This window comes from Filicampus tigris, chromosome 15 (assembly GCF_054856515.1).
Source record: "Filicampus tigris isolate MCC_2025a chromosome 15, RoL_Ftig_1.0, whole genome shotgun sequence".
Taxonomy (NCBI): Eukaryota; Metazoa; Chordata; class Actinopteri; order Syngnathiformes; family Syngnathidae; genus Filicampus; species Filicampus tigris.
In genome coordinates, this window is record NC_141231.1 from 9,739,006 (window position 1) to 9,757,879 (window position 18,874).

Below are 18,874 nucleotides of genomic sequence, written 5' to 3' on the forward strand. Positions count from 1 at the left end.
TAGCAGCTCATGTCATACTATCTATAAATGAAAATGTTTGTAACTTTTGCCCTGTGATTGAGTGGAGACGAATCCAGGGCGTACCCCGCTTTTCACCCAAAGTCAACTGGGATAGGGCCCAGCTCACCTGTGACCCGAATGAGAACAAGTGCTGTAGAAAATGGATGGATTGTGGATGTGACTTATTTCTCACTCTTCCTGTTCTATTGACACACGAGCGTCAGTGATCAATATTATGGCTTTACAACACTTTTGATCGTTAAACAATATTTTGATTTTAGTATTTCATTTTGATTGCAGAAAACACATTAACCTGCAGTCGCTAACTTTAACAACTGTCGATATCACGGTGCTTCATGGATCGTTTCCCCCCATTATTTTGTTGTGTCGTGATACTATAATTTTGTAAAGACGGGAAAATATTCTTATAACGTTTTGCAAAAATTGGCTAAGTAGTTTTTGAATTTCATTTTAATATTTAGACTTATCTAATATCAGTATTTTGTTAGCCTAATAGTAGAATTACTGTCAAAATATCAATGAAAAAAATGCAACACAATGAATGTGATGGTAATCCGTGAAGGTTGAATTGTGTGTTTTTTTGCCCCTGTACATGTTATTTTTAAGATTCTCTTATTTGAGTCTAGTTGATTTGTTTTGTGAAAATGTTACAAATTAGTTGCCTCCCGATTTTATTCTTTATTGCTGATACCGAGACTAATCGAACCTCTAGTAGCAATGAACAATTATCACTGATGGAATGCGTGCAAAAAGAAGTTAAGTGTAAAATCAAAGTGTTAACATCTACACCGCAGCATTATCTGATGAAATCATCACAAAACGCTTCATTTAAAGCCAATGGTATGACTCAGATTTTAGCTTTATCTTCTTTAGATGTCAAATAGAATATGTACTTTTGGGGAAAAAAATACTATAGGAGCAAAAAATAAATGCACAATATTAAACAGTGAATAATTACTTTTGCGCATGTGTACATGTTTTCCTTTGGCTGCATCAGCACGACTTTGCATGGAATCAAGCCGCTTTGCAAAAGTAAAATTAAAATATGACACTGTTACAAACTAGAATAAAGTTGTAAACTCCATTCCAGACACTGCTCATTGAGTTCATCATCTCATGAATATCTCCTGCTTCTTTTTTAAATTTTTTATTACTATATCACTTTTTTTTCCCCCTTTCTCCAGGTGATTTTTGCACATCATCTCCCACTGCTTCTCCCTCCTCCTCTTCGCGTCTTCCATTCATGAGCAGAGTGGCAGAGCGTAAGAGCGACTGCCATGGATGACAAGGGCTTGGTGGGGAAGATTAGCGTGTCGTCAGACTCGGTGTCCACTCTTAACAGTGAGGACTTTGTCCTCGTGTCCCGGCTGGGGGACGAGACACCCTCGTCCACTAATAATGGTAGTGATGATGAAAAGACAGGATTGAAGGTAAGGATGGTGACTCTCAGGTATGGATGTACCAGGTAACGAAGGACGGATGACTTTTGATTTTTGTTTCATTTAAAGGGGACATGTTATGGAAAAAATCTCTTTTTAATTGCTTAAAAAAAAAGTCGGTTCTCTGGAGTACCTGCCCACCTATTGAGTGTAAAATGACTAATCTGCCTATTTCTGAAAAATTTGACAGTGAGCGAGCTGCTCTGCTGCATAAAAGTGGGGGCTAATTTACATAACAAAAAATATGCATAATATGTCTCCTTTAAGTGACATTTAAGTGAGTCTAGTTTAGAACTTGCCAAACCATTGTCATTTTCACTGTCTTTTTCCATCTTGATGATTTGAAAAATCACAGGTCAGAAGTTGCAATTAATTTGATTTTTTTCATTCCTCACTCCTTTTTCACATTGGCTTTTTACACACTAACAATGATGCTAACCATTTGCTATTTCACTTCTTTTCTTACCCTTATTTACATTACCTCTATTTAGAAAAACCCCTGGCATGCTTTTGAAAAATTTGGGCCTCATCCACTGACATGTTGATACTTTTTTTTCTTAATATTGTCATTTATACTGTAGTTCTCAAAATCCAACGTAAAGTCCAAAATTGTTTCTACCAGTGTTAGTCACAGTGTTGGCCATAAATAGCGATTAGTCAATTTAGTTATTGGTGAGAATATTTTCGATTCGGCGGTATTCCATCATCACGCAGTGGAGGAAAACTGGAATTATACCAATTCAGTCTCTACTAAGTTTGCACTTGTGAAATTGTGCTGTTATCCACATTAGAGATTGTCAGTATAATGCATTGATTAATCACTAAAATTCTGTTGATTGTGTGGCATTGAGTCACGATTAATCGTGTCCTCAAGCAGTGGAGACTTCGGAGACTTCTGTCGACTGAAAATGACATCACAGTTAGTCAGGGCACAGGTAACGACCAATCACAGCTCATTTTCAGTCGACAGCAAGTGGTAAAATGGTCGCCCCCTGAGATGGACAAAAATGGGTGGATTTTACTGCCTAAGTCATCTTTCAAAAATGTAATATTCATCAGAAGGCCATGTTTCCACTAGTGGGTAAAGAAAATATTTTGTGTTGACTTTCCCTTTAATTTATTTTCAACTAGTTTGCCTTCAAAAGAAGGTCACAAAAGAAGCAATGCAAACAATGCAACAGCTATTACGCTGAATGACATTCATGCAGACCTACATTATGGCACACTTTAGCCTCGCAGCCTTATAGCACAGAAACAAAATTCAAAACATTTGTAGAGAGAGAGCCTGGTTTTCAACATCTTTGCAAGTTGCAAGTACATACAAGCTGGTAAAGATTTTCCTCGCTCAGGAGCTTACGCTGTTATTGTTGTTGATGACATTGACCACACACATAAGTATTTCAGTCGTTAATGTACTTTTATGACGGTCAGTCCCGACTGCTTTTTCCTAACCGATCGGGAAAGATACATCACTCTTGACATGATAACCTTATGATACCTTTGATGCTGATATGCTAACGCGGTTGCAGTTGCTACTAACCATCATTAACAAACTGTGTGACTGTTTTAAAAACGTTTTTTTTAATTTATTTAAATACAAACTTTATTAAACGCTCACTCCCGATCCACGGTAGTCGTGAGGTCAATTTCGGACTCCGACTGATCACGTTGTCTCCTAAAATGGCGGGCCTTGTAAATTGATGAATTATTCCACTTAATTCTTGTTCATCACATGGAACATTCTCGACTTGAGTTTAACTGTAACCCACTCCACAACAAGAAGATTGTTTGACCTTGGATATTTGCTCCCTATTGAGTTGCTCTCCTGTTTCCATAAAAGACCTTGAGGCTGCAGGCATGCGTGATTGACAGTCACAAAAACAGAAGAGAGAACGTGTAGAGAGGAGGTAGTTAAGGTTACTCTATTCATTTTCTGCATCTCTGTATTAATTACATTAGCATGAGTTACAATGGTCAGCTATGTTGTATGCATCATAGCACAGTGTGGCCTTCTGCTGTTTGCTCACTTCAGTGTGCGAGTGTAGCTGCTAATGCTTTGAACTCATTCTGTTTTTTGTTTTTTTTTGCGGCATCTGTGTGTTGTGTCACAAAGAGAGGGAGGACTTTGTGAGGGAGGAACTGCAGAAGGCAGGCAGGCACCATCTTGTGTGTGTCCCGTCGGGGTTCAGGTTACCACCTCGTCTCCTGTCCCTCCCTTTGCTCACTCAGTGAAGGCATTTCTGACTTTTATTACGTTGACTGTGATTTAATTTACCTAATCGCACTTCCCCTTGGTCACCATTTTCTGCCTGTGACCACTTCTCAACCTCTACAAAAGTGTTTATGGCAAGATACCAGAAGATGGCGCCACCACAGCATGAACATTGCGCAGACTCAGACAAGCCAATGAGAGCCAATACAAGAGCTGCATAAAGGACAATAATCCATTCTTTTTGACACCATCAGAAAGGTATTAATTCAACAGTGTATTTATTCACGTGGTGGTAGTTTGCAGTGTTGTAGAACGGTACTGTATTATACTTGATTAGCAGTATTATGGTTACCTTGTTGACCTACATAGGATAGAAACTATTAGAAGCACCTGTTGGGCGTAGTTCTAGTTCACTGTAACAACATTGGAACATTATTATGCCATTCTCAAGAATCGTTAAACAAGAAAACAAATCCATGAAAGCATTTGAACAAAACATTTTGTCAGGAGCTGGTTAAAGCTGCAAATACATGAATCATGTGTTTGTTTTCAGTCAATATGGCAATAGTCTGCCCTGTAAAATCAAAGTAGACAGCTAGCTAACAAAGGGAAAAACAAAAAGACCAAGCCCGGCGTAAACAAGACACTCAGTGATTTTTGTTCTCCTTTTTTAATAGTTCAGCCTTGGCAGAGGTCTCTGCTCCACTGAGTGACATTCTAGTTACTATATGTGGTTGTCATAAAACAAATGCAACATGTAACATTTGCACAGTATTATACTGGTATATTTTCTCTTTTTCTCATTTAAGTCATGATAGAACGTTTACCCTTACTCCTGAATCACAAAGGATTAGATTCCGTTGTCGTATAAACCAAGAAGTAGCCTGCTGCAGCCGAATTTTAACATCTTAGCCGATTTTTACAACGTCAGAGACCCCCATACACGAAAAGGAAAACATTCTTGGGTGTGCTTACTGCTCCTATAGTGTTTGGTGTACTTGAACTGACCATCCATCACACCGAACACGGCGTGTCCACTGACCATTGCAAGTCTCTTCCCCAAAAAAGAAGAACGGCCTTTGAGAGGCAACATGGCACCACAGGGCATACACAGCCGGAGAAACACTAAAGAGTCGCGGTAGTAGCAATAATAGCACTCTCAGTGCAAGATGACAGAGAAGAAGCTAGGCTAACTGTTAGCTTATCTGCCAAGCATTTGCAAGCTCTTGTCATTAATTTTGTTGTGATAAATGACTTTAATGACATGTTATGGAAACACTCAGCACAGCCAGTTGCCCGTTTATTTGTGTCAGGCAACAGCGTAAGCTTCTCGTAGTTTCTTAATTGGATATCATTTTGTTTTTACGTCACAATCACGGTCAATTCCTCGGTTTAACTCAGTGTTGACCACACACGCATGGATTTGCCATTGTAAATATTGAACATGTTTAATATTTACTGTCGTCTGACTGGCCATTTTCTGAGCAGATTGGAGAAGAAAAGTCTCTCAACACAATCCACAAACATAGGGTGATCGTTCAGGGATGTGAGAATCGATTCTTTGTTGACCTTGGTCAGATGGGAGGGAAAGCGCTCAAATCAGACCAATGCTCGGTATGTGTGTACCCCGCTTCACTGGGCAAATGAGCAACAAAAACACATATGATGCGCATGTGGATGCAAGTTGTCCGTGTTAAGTCCATATCTCCTGTTGATGCTTATGTACTACGGCCTATTTAATTTTAGTTGCCAACTTCATAAACTATGGTTTGGGTAGTGTGACAGATGGCAAGCCTGATTCTGGATGTTTACACTGGTAGGTTACTACCAACGAGCAAGATAAGCTAAGATAAGCAAAGGAGACAAATCTCGGGTATTATTTGAAGGGACTTCATAGAATTCAGTGGATCGTCACAATTCATTTCAAAGCCAAACATTATTGTGGTGGTAGAATGGGTTAAGGATGTGGTGGTTGGACGGGCTACATGTTCTTTATGACAGCAAGGCAGAAATCAATGCCCTCATTCACTTCTTCAACCCGACATCACAATTTGATTTTCGCCCGCACAATCTCTTGAATGCCCATCACGCCAGAGAGGAGCCAGTGTGTCTAAACTTGTTGTCTGTTATGCAGGTGATTTCAGAGGAAGGGGTCAGCTTTAAGGTCAGTCTCTTTGACTCTTTGCTTTCTTCCTCCTCTTCGTTCTCCTCATATCACTTTGATGCCGCTCTCTCGCTCTCTATCGCTCTCTGTACCTCTTTCACTTTTATGTAATGTGATCCCGTGGTGACTGTCTGTGATTTGTGCTCTCTTGTTTATTTGCCGACTGTTAAGTGAGCCCACTATAGTCGGTCACTGCATGGATTTAGCTATCAAGGTGATAGCATTAGACATATGCTTAAGTAGTGTCGCCTGAACATTAGCACACGTTTTTCAGAACTGCCTTTCAAGACAATATCCAAAATGTACATTAGACTACAGTCCCTTAAATAAACAATGGGGGGTCCATGTTATGCGGCATGTGGAGGTTTATGGATTTTTATTGGTAGTATTATTAAATACCAGCAATCAATCTGATGCACTAGCAGGGTGGACATAGTTGTGCAATACATCACAGCGTTATCTCTGATGATAAACTTTACTTATCACTAGTGGTGGGTGATTTTTTTCACGATTTTTAAAAAATAAAAATCACGACCAGGTTTTTTTTTTACATAGATTATTTTAGAACAATTGCACATTTCTGACCAGATAACATATAAAACATAATTAAAATGTATGTAAAACCTTAAAAGAAAAAAACGTACTTTTCAAGTCAACCAAGCTTTCTGAACAGGTTTTAATTGAAATAGTGCAATTTTGATCAAAGTGTCCAGTGAACGTAAACATAAAAACAAAGCTCATAACGCGGGTCCAGTACTTTGAACAGTATTTTACACGTGGGTCGATTAGATATGCAGGAAGGAAACCCGGAGACGGGGGGACGATTCCCAGCTCTGGTAGTAAGTCACTGCCTCAGTTACTTCTTTCCACCGCTTGCTTGTTTTTTCATATCGAGCGCACTTGTTAAATGACTGTGTTACCGTGGGTTATGACTTGGAGCTAGTAGCTGCCTCTGGCTGCCATTTGTCTGATCTCCGTTTGCTTTGGCTGTCGGCGTAGTGTTATGGTCTCCGCAAGTGATTAAACAGGTTGGCCGTGTTGCCATCCGACGTCTGAACGGAGCCTCTGCAAATTTTGCAAATAACTGGTTTGCACCTTGTCCTCCGGGAAGGGCCAAACTAAATCCATGGACCAAGTGTAATTCATGGTGACTTTCCACCATGTCAAACAAACAGTGAGGCGGGAGTGTCACGTACGGTGCACTGTGCGTGCTGTGATTGGGTGGTCGGGTATGCGTCAGCGGCTCTGAGCCTCTATAGCGCGACAATGTATAGAATGTGCCCTAGTATAGATGAGCAAACGAGCTTTCGGCTTTATGAGATCGTCAACGCGTTAAAGTCCTTAAGGGGAAGTCAACCCAAACATTTTTTTCAAGAATATGTTCTATGCAAGCCCACTAATTGAAACAAGGTATTGTGATAAATATTGCGTTGGTGGAATAAGAGTTAATCCACCCGTTTTTAGCCATCTCTGGGGGCGGCCATTTTGTCACTTCCGTCGACTGAAAATGACATCACAACTGCTCAGGGGTCAGGTAACGACCGATCACAGCTGGCCTGTTTTCTGATGCTGAGCCGTGATTGGTCGTTACCTGAGACTTGAGCAGTTGTGATGTTATTTTCAGTCGACAGAAATGACGAAATGGCTGCCCCCTGAGATGGCTAAAAAGGGGTGGACTTTGCTGCTTAACTCATATTCCACAAATGCAGTATTAATCAGAATGCAGTGTTTCAACTAGTGGGCCTGCTGGAAACATATTCTTGAAAAAAAAATGTGTTTGGGTTGATTTCCACTTTAACGATCTAATATCGTCATATCGCCCACCACTACTTATCATTATATGAATCACAATATACGCCATTCATCTCAATATTAGTGAACACTGCTCATTTAAATGACCAACGGAAACCTTTTTTTATTTTATTTTTTTTAAGATTATTCTGTATCATGGTTTATAGACTTGTCACAACACCACCAAGAATGAAGAAGTTTGTTAAACTACAGTATCTGGACAGCATAATGATTACAGTGATGGTTGTGAATAAATCTCACACCCTTTGAAATCTTGTCAGGGCTGATTATAAACTGAGGACCCCCTGTACATATTTGGCTGCAACCACCAGAGGCACTGTTAATTGCTTCTCAATTAGTTTTCCAGTGTAAAGAATAACAGCTTTGGAATCTGAGCTATTGTATCCACAAAGTCCTACCACCATATGGCATAACCCCTTTCTGCAGGATTATTGCTTAACGTACCCCGGGCATATAAACAGGGATTCAGAACAGTCAGAGAGAGATTTTTTTTCAAATGCAGCTCCCAATTTCATTGCATAAAATCCAAGTACCACAACAGGAAATCCAGGAAATAAAGCTCTTTTCCAACCGGAAATACTTTGCTCAGTGCAACAGTTCCCTCTTCAGTTTGTTTCTTTCTACATCTTTATGATTATTATTTAGGGGCGTTTGCTTGTTTGACATGCAGTTAGCGTTGGCATAACTCCACATTTTACACAACTTACATCCTTCCTGACCTACTAATCACTAAAATGGTGAGAAACAGAATAAAGGTGTTTGCTCCAAGTAGTCAAAAAGGTTTTTTGTCCACAATGCAATCACTTGATGCACAATATGTTTTCCAAGAATATGGTGAGAAGCAGGGTTACACAAGGAGGACTTTTTAATGTGTCTATGTTGATCCCTTATCAGTATCATGGTGCGGTCAATCACATGTTGGAGAAAATTACAGTTTTGCAAGCAGCGCTTCAGTCATTTTATCAGCATGTTTTTATGTTTGATAACATCTGTTTGGCTCCAAATGTGTCAATTTTAGTTCTGTGTCCACACTGTGTGTATGTCAGATTGTGGGAAATGGCAGTGAGCAGCAACTCCAAAGGGAGCTAGAGGATGTCCTCATGGAGCCGTCGTTGGCCGACACCAGGCCGGGGCCCCTGGCGGGCGCCGGGGATCGTAGCCTCCTGCCAACCACAGCGTCGTCGGTAGCACCAGGCACTGACCCCCTCAGTGCCCCGTCACCCAAGGTGGAGATGGTACTTCCTGTTCAGACAGCTCAGGAAAGCGAGCTGAATGAGCGGTCCTATCGAGGTGAGTAGGCATGCCAGGTCATTCTAAATGTTTAGATGTAAGAAATTCAGTTGGCTAATGTAAACTTGAGTTAAAATGGATGACATACATGCCTCGTTAATGCAGGAGAGCACTTAGAGTTCCCTTAGCAAACTGTCAAGGAAACATCATAATTGGATGAATTATAATTAAATGCTATGAAAGAAAAATTGATAATACTGTACAAGTTCATACTTTTTAGTAAATAATGTGCAGCGGCGTATCTGCGGAACTCATTTGATTTGTCAAAATTGGAGAAAACCGGTATGAAAATTTCATGTCATGATTACTGAAATATTCACTGTTGGCATTATCACAAATTTGCTCAAAGAAATCACAAAATCACAGGTGCATACTCTGAAAGCATTGCAGAACGTTTTATTCTGAATACAAATAGTGTAAAATCACAAGCTTCTGCTTGTAGAATTTTTTTGACAGCCTAGCAAGAACAGTTGCATTTCCCCCAATTGCAAAGTCCCTACATCATATATTTCACAAACAGCCAATTGCTTTGCATTGATGTACGGTTTTGCGAGGTGATCAGAAAGAATTAAAGTCATTTTTCTTGTCAACTCGTTGTGCATTCTTTGTATACATCTGCATGCAACGTTTTATCAAAAGTGAAACACTCATGTGTTTGTCCTTGTCCCCCAAAAAAACTCATTTGGACTGCCTTCCTCCATATTTTGTAGCACTAATGACTGCTGCTGTTTCTTTCCTGAGTGGCATCCTCTTTATCTTCCTCCACATCATCTTGTTGTTGTTCTATAACTAATTTTCATTTCTTCTTCTGTTTCTTCTTCGCCTTCATCTTCTTCATGCTCTTCAGCTGGTTCTTTTTCGTAACTAGCTTTGGTTACCGCTTTGGAATAAGAGAACCTGAAGACTACTACTATCTGATGCAAAATGCAGTAGACAAGGCAAAGCAGGCATGCCAAATTACGAATAATACATTTAAATTACATTACATTTAGTATCTAAAGATCTTAAATACAGTTTGTATAGAGGCACATGGTGAGATCAATATCTTTCATATTGAGAGTACAGCGATGCATGGAATCTGGTAGTAACGTTTCTCTCCTATGGTGGAATTAAAAAGCCGCATGGTATGTGAGATGAACAAATTCCTCAATCTCTCAGTGGAGCAGGCCAGTGACAACAGCCTGTCCTGCTCCTCTCCCTGGCGGTGATGGTGCTTTGCAGTAGATGCTATGAATTGTTCATGATGGACAGACGCTTATTCAGGATCCTCATTTCTGCCACAGATGTCAGGTTGTCCAATTCTTTTCCCATGACAGAGACCTGCCTTCCTCCTCGCTGTATCCAGTCGAGAAGCGTCCCTTTTCTTGATGATGCCCACCTAGCACATGATTGCATACACTAGGGCGCCCACTGCAAGTCGAGTGCAAGTTAAAGGACAAAAAAAAAAAAAGGTTGCTAAGTATTGCGTAATACCGTAAACTACAATTCTCAAATGACTGTTTCACATTCCTTGCGTACGTATGTACAGCAATACAGAAATAAATGCATTTAGAATGGACCTTGGATGAAACGGAAGAACAATTATATTTTTTGTTATACAGTACTATAATAACCTTGATCTGTACAATGTCAGTTACACTGTCAGACATTTATGCAAACCAATTCAGGGTGAGGTCTCCTGAGGTCCACAAACAGTTCCCTGTTCTTGGTAGTGTTGTAAATGTAGATTGTTGCTGTCACACCATGTGACAAAGTCCTTAATCAGTGCCTTGTATGCCTCCTACTGTCCTGATAACAGTAATTACCAGTCATATGGGTCTTTTGGGCAACTGACTAGTTTTACACATTGCTGCCGTCAGGCAAAATTCTCATACCTCCAAAACCATCACTTTTCAGGAGAACAAAAGGACAGCACTGTCAAAGAGAGTAAGCCATCTTCAACACTTTAGATTGGTCAATAATTTGATAAAATAACACACGGGCTATACAGCGAAATAAAAGCACCTACTTCAATACTACGGACGTGTTTTGGCTTCAAGAAGCCATGTCATAATACAGTATTTTCACAATATGTGTGGCGCGCAAGCTAAACTTATATACTCTGTTTTTACAAGGACAGGAAAGTAATATATTCGTTCGTATATAATATATTCCCCTTCACAGGAGATGAATCGTCATCAGACGGCAGTCCTGGTAGTCCCATTCCAGATGAGGACAGCGTAGTCTTCAGTCAGCTGACGTATCTCGGCTGCGCCTCAGTCAACGCGCCCCGCAGTGAGGTGGAGGCCCTCCGTATGATGGGCATCCTCAGGGGGCAGTGTCAGCTCCCCTTGGACGTCACATTGTCTGTGCCAGGCGTGTCTGAAGGCACTGTCAGGTAATTGGAGGAATGTTTCCGCCAAATGGTCCAGATTAATTCTACCCGATCGAGCTACAGACAGTAAACCCTGATCTGGTTTGCGTTGCTAGAGTTGTTGCTGAATTGCATGTTAAGTACTACGACTTAATAACAGTGCGACAAAGTTTAGCCCACCGCTAAATTGACACCTTGAAACAACTAGGGCAAAATTGAGAATCTATTTGGCTGCAACCGGCAGACGCGGTGGGTAAAATTATATTCTGCTCACCACAATGGAAACAGGAGTTCAGTACATTCAGAGAGTGATCACCCATTCAAAATAATGTTGAAAAATAATTTTAATGACCATACTATAGCTTTGCAGTTAGTAGATGGTATAAGATAAGATAAGATAAGAAGGGCGTTATTGATCCCACAGTGGGCAAATTTTCAGTGTTACAGCAGCAAAGATATAGGTCACACATGGATCAATTAACGGTATGTTGATACCTTCACAATATCTAACAATAAATACGCAAAACCGTCCTTAATCAGTCTTACTCAAATGACACAAAACTCTGCAGCTTTTTAAAAAAAAAATGGATTTAGACAGTTTGCAGTGGTACCCATGATGAGTATTTTCCACATTGATTTTCATAGGCTTTTGGACCCCAACAACAGCACAGAGATTGCCAACTACCCCATCTATAAGATTCTGTTCTGTGTGCGCGGCCATGACGGCACGCCGGAGAGTGACTGCTTTGCGTTCACAGAGAGCCACTACAATGCAGAGATCTTCAGGATCCATGTGTTCCGTTGCCAAATCCAAGAGGCAGTAAGTCATTTCTCACTTATTTTTCTGACTAGATTAATATAATACCGTATTTTCCTCTAATAGGCTCTGTGTCCGAAATAGTCAAATAAAGGATATTCAAAAGTAATCAATTCCTTTTCTATTATCCTTATCCTCAGAAATACAATAATACTAGACACAAGTAGAATGCAAGGAATAAAAGTGTTATCACAGTTTATCAGTAAACTGTTTCATGATTGCTCGGCTAGCCATGAGATTTGATGATGACAAAGAAAGTTGAAACACTTGCAGAAATTATTGCAGAAAACGCAGGCAGCAGGCTGACTGACACAACACGCCACATTGTTGCTTGGTTTTTTTTTTTTTTTTTAAATGACAAAAAGAAAAATGTCCATAAAATTCAAAGTTCAGGATTATTCTGTATAAACAATAACATGTATCAGGTAGAACATTAAATAGCTTGTCTTTGTAGCATATTCGATTAAATATAGGTTGAACATGATTTGGAAATCATTGTGTTCTATTTTTATTCACGTTTTTAACAACTTCAATGGAATTGGGGTTGTAAATAGTTAAGACTGAGCAAGAATACCAAAATCGTTCTGTGTTCCCCTCACATTGCAGTCTTTGAATATAAACATGTTCAATGTTGCTGGCAGTGTTCTGTCGACCTTGTCTTGCATTGCTGATCCAGCCACCCCCCCCCCCTCCACCACATACACGCACGCACACCCCCACAAACCCCATAGCATGTCCCACAGGGACCACGTCAGAGTGAGGAGCTTCCCCAATGCAAAGGCGTTATGTCATGCACTCCGGGCTGTGTTGCGGTACTCATATAACCCACACACAAAATACCAAGAAAAGCCCCCAGAACAAGAGGTGTTAGGGAGACGATGTGTCACTGCTTATATCGTTCAACTGAAGTGGGGGGGGGGGGGGGGGGGGGGGAACAGGGGTAAGGCTTGAGAGCCCCCAGTCCAAATTGAAACAGCATTTTTGTCACGCTAAAACTCGCATGAACCTTAAAATGTCAACTTGGTATTTTAGTGTGTATGAAGTAAAATGAGGATTCTGAGGTTTGCTGTTTGAATTTCAGTTCAGGGCTTACTGAGTGGAGTTTTCATCTTCATCAAAAATGGCATTAATGGGCTTAAAAAATGTGCATCATATTGGAAGTTATTACATCAAATAAGATTGCATACGGTACTTGTAATCAACACAGTGTTGATTACGAGTATGTTTTCTAAATAGGGCAGAGTCCTGTATCAAAGGAATGTTCTGTCTTTTGACTTGTTTTATTTGTAGTCATAAAACAACATTTATTTTTGTGCACGCTGTTCTGTTAGAATGTTCCTTTATTTGGGGTGTCAAACTCCAGTACTCGGGGGCCGCCCTCCTGCATGTCTTAGAGGTTTCTTCGTCCAACACACCTGATTCAAACAATCAGGATCAGGCTCCTGCAGAACTTGCTGATGAGCTGGTCATTTGAAGCAGGTGTGTTGCAGCAGGGAGAGATGGAAAACAGGCAGGAGAGCGGTCCTCGAGGACCGGAGTTCGACACCCCTGGCCTACGGGCTCCTCGTAATCTCACATTTTTGACACTTTGTTGTTCATTAGTAAATAACCACCTGAAAAAGTCTTTGATATCCCTCATCCAAAGAACAAGTGCCTTTAAGTTCCACCTTAGGAAATAGCAGTATTTAGTAACAGTTCCACTTCATTATCTGTAGTCATGAACCTTGGAGGCTTGCTGTCTAAAATAGGAGTGTGATGAAACAAAATCCCGCTGCTGTGGGCTTTGATTTTATTTTTTTTAAGCGCACGCAAATGTTAGTTTTTAAATGTATTATTTGATTTTACAAAATTAAATAAGAGTTGATTCATATGAATTCTAACAAGTTGGGATCACCTTTAATATAGCTGTGACATATGTAGTTGACGTATCTGATTAATATGAAATGCATTTATAGTTGTGTCTTCTAACATTAGCGTTGTTTGGTAGCTGTGGCAATTATTGCAAATGTCTCAATGATCTCTGGTTTAATGTGCTAATTGAGTTGTTATTCATCCAGTTTACAGTGGAGTTGGGGATTAATCGTCACACAGTTTTTGTATTAAACTAGAATTAACCAGAGCCTACAACTGAAAATGAGTTTTAAAGGTATTCTAAAAATCCATTCATTGATTGCACCGATATATGAGCCACTAAATTGGATTGGATTTTACTCTCAAACCACATTGCTTTCCTCATAAAAATGAGATAATGCAAGTACTATAATCAGTTAATTTAGTCCAATCTCATTTGTACAGGATTACGTCAAATTTTCAGCATGACGAGGTTGCATACATGAACAGAGCAGACCTTAATTATGGATCCAAATGCTTCAATGTGTGCGGATTTGGTTTTAACATGAACACGGTTAACACCAAATAGAAAAACAAATTCATGAACACGTGACTTAATAACGGGAAGTTCTGGAGTATGAACAGTGTGACATTACTTGACAACAAAAATGAATCACAATGCAGCTGCTGGTTCTTTGTCGCAGAAAATCTCCACAGCTCTTTATTCTTTTCACATTGTATGCCAAACAGTGTGCTTGCTTGTCCTCTCTGCAGGTGAGTCGGATTCTGTACAGCTTTGCCACAGCATTTCGGCGGTCAGCTAAGAAGGCGGCACTGGCTTCTCAGCAGCTTGCTCCACTCACGCCAGACAGTGACTTGTTTACCTTCACTGTCAGCCTTGAAATCAAGGAGGATGACGGCAAAGGCACTTTCAGGTATAAGAATTGATGTTGTACTCTCCTAGTAATCAGCTACTGACTCATAATGTACACACACACACACTATGGATAAAGACATTAACTTGTATTAACTCATTCACTGCCATTGACAAATTTACTTGTCTTTTCACAGTTCAGCCATTCAATCCCAGGAAGTTATTTATATTTTTTATATTTGTTTTAAATTTTTCAAACGTTAGGGTAAAAGAGGGTTTGAAAATGTCTGGCAGTGAATGAATTAACCTTTGCCGAAATAACATACATACAATATTTTTTCTTCATAAATAGTAAAAAAAATAAGTGCCTGCTGTTTGAAAGAATGTTCCTTTTGCCAAGACGTAGGTCAAAACAATCCGTAAGACATTAACATTTTAAATGATTCACAATTTAACAATTTAATGAGTCGCTTAACTGCATGGCTCGATTTCTCTTCCTATGTCGATGACTGCTGCAAAATATTTGTACCTTGGAATCACATACCTCTGGTCAAAAGTTTCCAAAATAAGTCGCTGCTTTTTAAATGGGATGTCAGTTTTTTGTTTTTTTTTGCTTTTGCTTTGGCAAAACTGGATGTGCTTTCATAAACAATCTCCACTATGTCCACAACCATCTAAGCAGTTTCATGGAAGCTACCCAAAAGCATTTAAAAAAAGAAAAAGTCCTGATTAATTGCTTCAGGATATGACGAATCAACAGTCAATTCTGTTTCCTGTACGGTGTTTTTCAGCCCTAAGTCAAGTAGTGTTAGTAAGTACGACTAACTACCTCCATTGAACTATACTATTGAAGACAAACATTCCAACGTTTTGTATTTATGTTGGAAAGATAGCATCACAGCTTTTTTTTTTTTTTTTTTTTTTTTTTTTTATATATAAATGGAGGCATGTAAAATAAGCCAGCTATACAAAGTAATCTTAAAATTGAATCATCAATTGTATTACATCCATTATATTTTCCAGAGCAAAGCATTTTACAAAAAATTGAACGTCCGTCATTCGCCTTTTTTTCCGGGAGGAAAAAAATAGTACCTACCTATAGGCGGTCCGTGAGCGTTTCTAAAACAAAAAAACCCTAAATTGAACCACCATACATAGGCTTCCGATTCTGCTTAGTCCGTCTATTTTCAAAAAGTTCCCGTCATTCGTAAACCGTCAGCAAAACGGGCGTCCGTCATAGGCGGATTGAAGGAACGGCCCGTCACATAGACGGAATGCCCAGCTCTGATATTTCCAAAAACACAATTAGTTCCCTCTTTCCAAGTTCCTCGCTTTCTTGTTTGGGGCAATGCAATTAAGACCAAAAATAACGAGATAACCGCGAAGCTTCCAGCACGCTCTAATTAAGAGGAAACATGAGCTCCTGTGTGGTTGCTGCTTTAAATCAGCTTTTGACCACGTTTCAATTCTTCCCCATTCACCACCATGTGCTCACAACTACAGATATTAAAATTAGATTAGAATTTCAAGCGAACAACACACACACAAACGCACGCACACGGGACATTCAGATGAGTGGATTAGTTTTGTAAGATTTGAAAAAACAAAACACAACACTCTGTTCTTCATTTTATACATAACTATAAACTAAGTTTGATAGGAATAGACCTGCAGTGATGAGATTTGTGTATATTTCATGAAAATATTATGTTTTAAAAACTATAACTCTTGCATGCGTTGACTATTTTGACTTTATCCTCTCTGATTTACTGCTTTATTTTATTTTTTCCCTAGCGCTGTAGCAAAAGACAAGGACAAGCACAGCTTCAAACTGCGTGCCGGAATGGACAAAAAAATTGTCATTTATGTCCAGCAAACATCCAATAAGGAACTGGCTATTGAGCGGTAAAAGGAAATGCATGCACACACACAGCCCCACACGCGCACCCCCCCCCCCCCCCCCCCCACACACACACACACACGCACCCCTACATGCATGCACACACATGCACATGCACGCGCACACAGACAAAGAAAACAGATGCAATTTCAACCTTGCAGGAGCAATCTTGACTGATCTATTGGATGACATGACAATTTTACTCTAAAGACAAAGATGGATTCATTTGTTTCCGTTCAAGCTGGCTGTTTATAACATAACGTGTAAAGCTAAAGCTTCCCACCGCTGTCACTATCGAACACTCGCAGCTGAATAGCACATAGGCCATGCGCTCCAGTTTATGGGCGACAGCACCGCTTCAAGAGTAATTGATGGGCCCTCATTTTGCATGGTGTCGTAAATCTGTTCCTTGTGGTGTGTTATCGTGTGTCATCATCACATGTTCTGCTCAGTATACAGTAAGAAGGCCCGTCCAAGAAGCTAGTTGTTGTAACTGACTGACTTGACTGGTGCAATGTCATGCATGGCAGTGCAGCAGAGTCATTTGTTATTGCCTCATTTTTTTGTTTTGTTTTACTTAGTTTTATTAAAGCTGGATTAAGCAAGATTTGAATATAGCGTCACTTAACTTGACAAACAATGCGGTCCCTCTCCCCAACACCTATGACAAAATGTTGTTGTTGTTGATGTTTTTTAATAACTATAACTATATATATATATATATATATATATATTTTATAAAATTTATTTTTTATGTGTGCTTCTTCTCAAGGTGTTTTGGTCTTCTGCTTAGCCCTGGGCAAAACGTCAAGAACAGTGACATGCACCTTCTAGACTTGGTGGGTTATTTGTGTGCACTTATCGCTGTATCGCTGGCCTCGGGACATAACCTTGTACCTCCAAAATAGTCACTTTTCAGGAGACCCCAAAAATGGCGAGTTTGTGCATTTCTTAACAAACATTTAGAATCCTATAAATCTCTTGCATCGTGAAAGAGAGCAAGCCATTTTCAACACTTTAGATTTGTCATATGTGTATAAATAACACCCACATGTGTGGACTGACCAATAGTATAGATTTTTGAAAAAAATATTCAATTCTGCGATATGTAGCTATACGTTGGCCAGATTTTGAATTAAAGTTGTTTATGTTAAATGAGCATCTTCTGGCGGTAAATGACACAAGACAGCAAAAGACTGTTAGAAGCTGTTTGAGAAGCTACTATAATACATATTATCTTGTAGTATTAACTTGAGATATATTTTGTTTAGAATAAGGAATTTATAATATTTATAGTAATTATACAAATTTTATTTGGACTCTTACATCACTCCTTAGTAAATTTCTCTCTGCTTGGTACTTGCTGCAAGAGATCTGGTTATGGGCATTACTCTGTAAAAATGTTGTTTTGATTAATGAAATTAATATAATTATCTTGCAGATGGAACTTCTCATTTACAAAATAAGAAACTTGATTGTTTTTTGTTTTTTTTACAACATTTCTTTCTCATTTATAGAGAATAAATATCATTCACTAAAACAATGCACAGCAATTGTCCAGTGTATGAATATTTATGTGTGGGGATTAGCTAATTTCCTCCAACTTGTGCCCCTGTAGGAGTCAATGGGAAAAAGCTCAGACGGGAAGTCTTACATCATCACAGGAAGTTGGAACCCCAGCACACCCCAGTTCCAGGCTGTGAACGAGGAAACGCCCAAAGGTAACAAACACTAGCTACTGTATTACTTAAAAAAAAAAAAAAAAAAAGACGCTATTACTTCCTTTTGTTGCCTGTTTTACATCCCTACATGTAAATTGCTTTCTGGTTGCACTAACCTTCAAAGCACTTAATAAGCACTCAACATACATTTTAGGCTACATGCAGCAGCTGCAGGTATCACATACAGTGCATCCGGAAAAAACATTCTCCACATTTTATCTATATTCCAAAATGGAATCACTTATTTTTTTCCCCTCAAAACTCTCCATACAATACCCCATGTTGATTTTTTTATAGTCTGTTTGCAAATTTATCTAAAAAAACGTAGAAAACATAAGTTTTCTTATGAATAAAAGTGTTGACAGCATTTGCTTGCTATTTTGTTGATGTACCTTTGACAGCAATTTGGCTTTATCTTAAAATCGTAATATTATGCCAAAA

The 18,874-nt window shown here is 39.4% G+C and overlaps 1 protein-coding gene across 3 annotated transcripts in view; it reads left to right on the plus strand.

Annotated features, from left to right (window-relative positions):
• rabgap1 (RAB GTPase activating protein 1) overlaps positions 1-18,874 on the plus strand; it is a 78,412-nt gene that overhangs the window by 3,745 nt on the left and 55,793 nt on the right. The window contains exons 2-10 of one of the 3 annotated variants that reach the window (XM_086054161.1): positions 1,206-1,451; positions 5,807-5,836; positions 8,695-8,938; positions 11,102-11,315; positions 11,937-12,111; positions 14,713-14,873; positions 16,607-16,717; positions 17,485-17,551; positions 18,331-18,433. In XM_086054161.1, the coding sequence (XP_085910287.1) occupies positions 1,299-1,451; positions 5,807-5,836; positions 8,695-8,938; positions 11,102-11,315; positions 11,937-12,111; positions 14,713-14,873; positions 16,607-16,717; positions 17,485-17,551; positions 18,331-18,433 (1,258 nt within the window). In that variant the 5' untranslated portion in view covers positions 1,206-1,298. Of the gene's footprint in view, positions 1-1,205; positions 1,452-3,540; positions 3,931-5,806; positions 5,837-8,694; positions 8,939-11,101; positions 11,316-11,936; positions 12,112-14,712; positions 14,874-16,606; positions 16,718-17,484; positions 17,552-18,330; positions 18,434-18,874 lie in introns of those variants that run through there. The other 2 variants (XM_086054163.1, XM_086054162.1) reach the window with 2 other exon arrangements.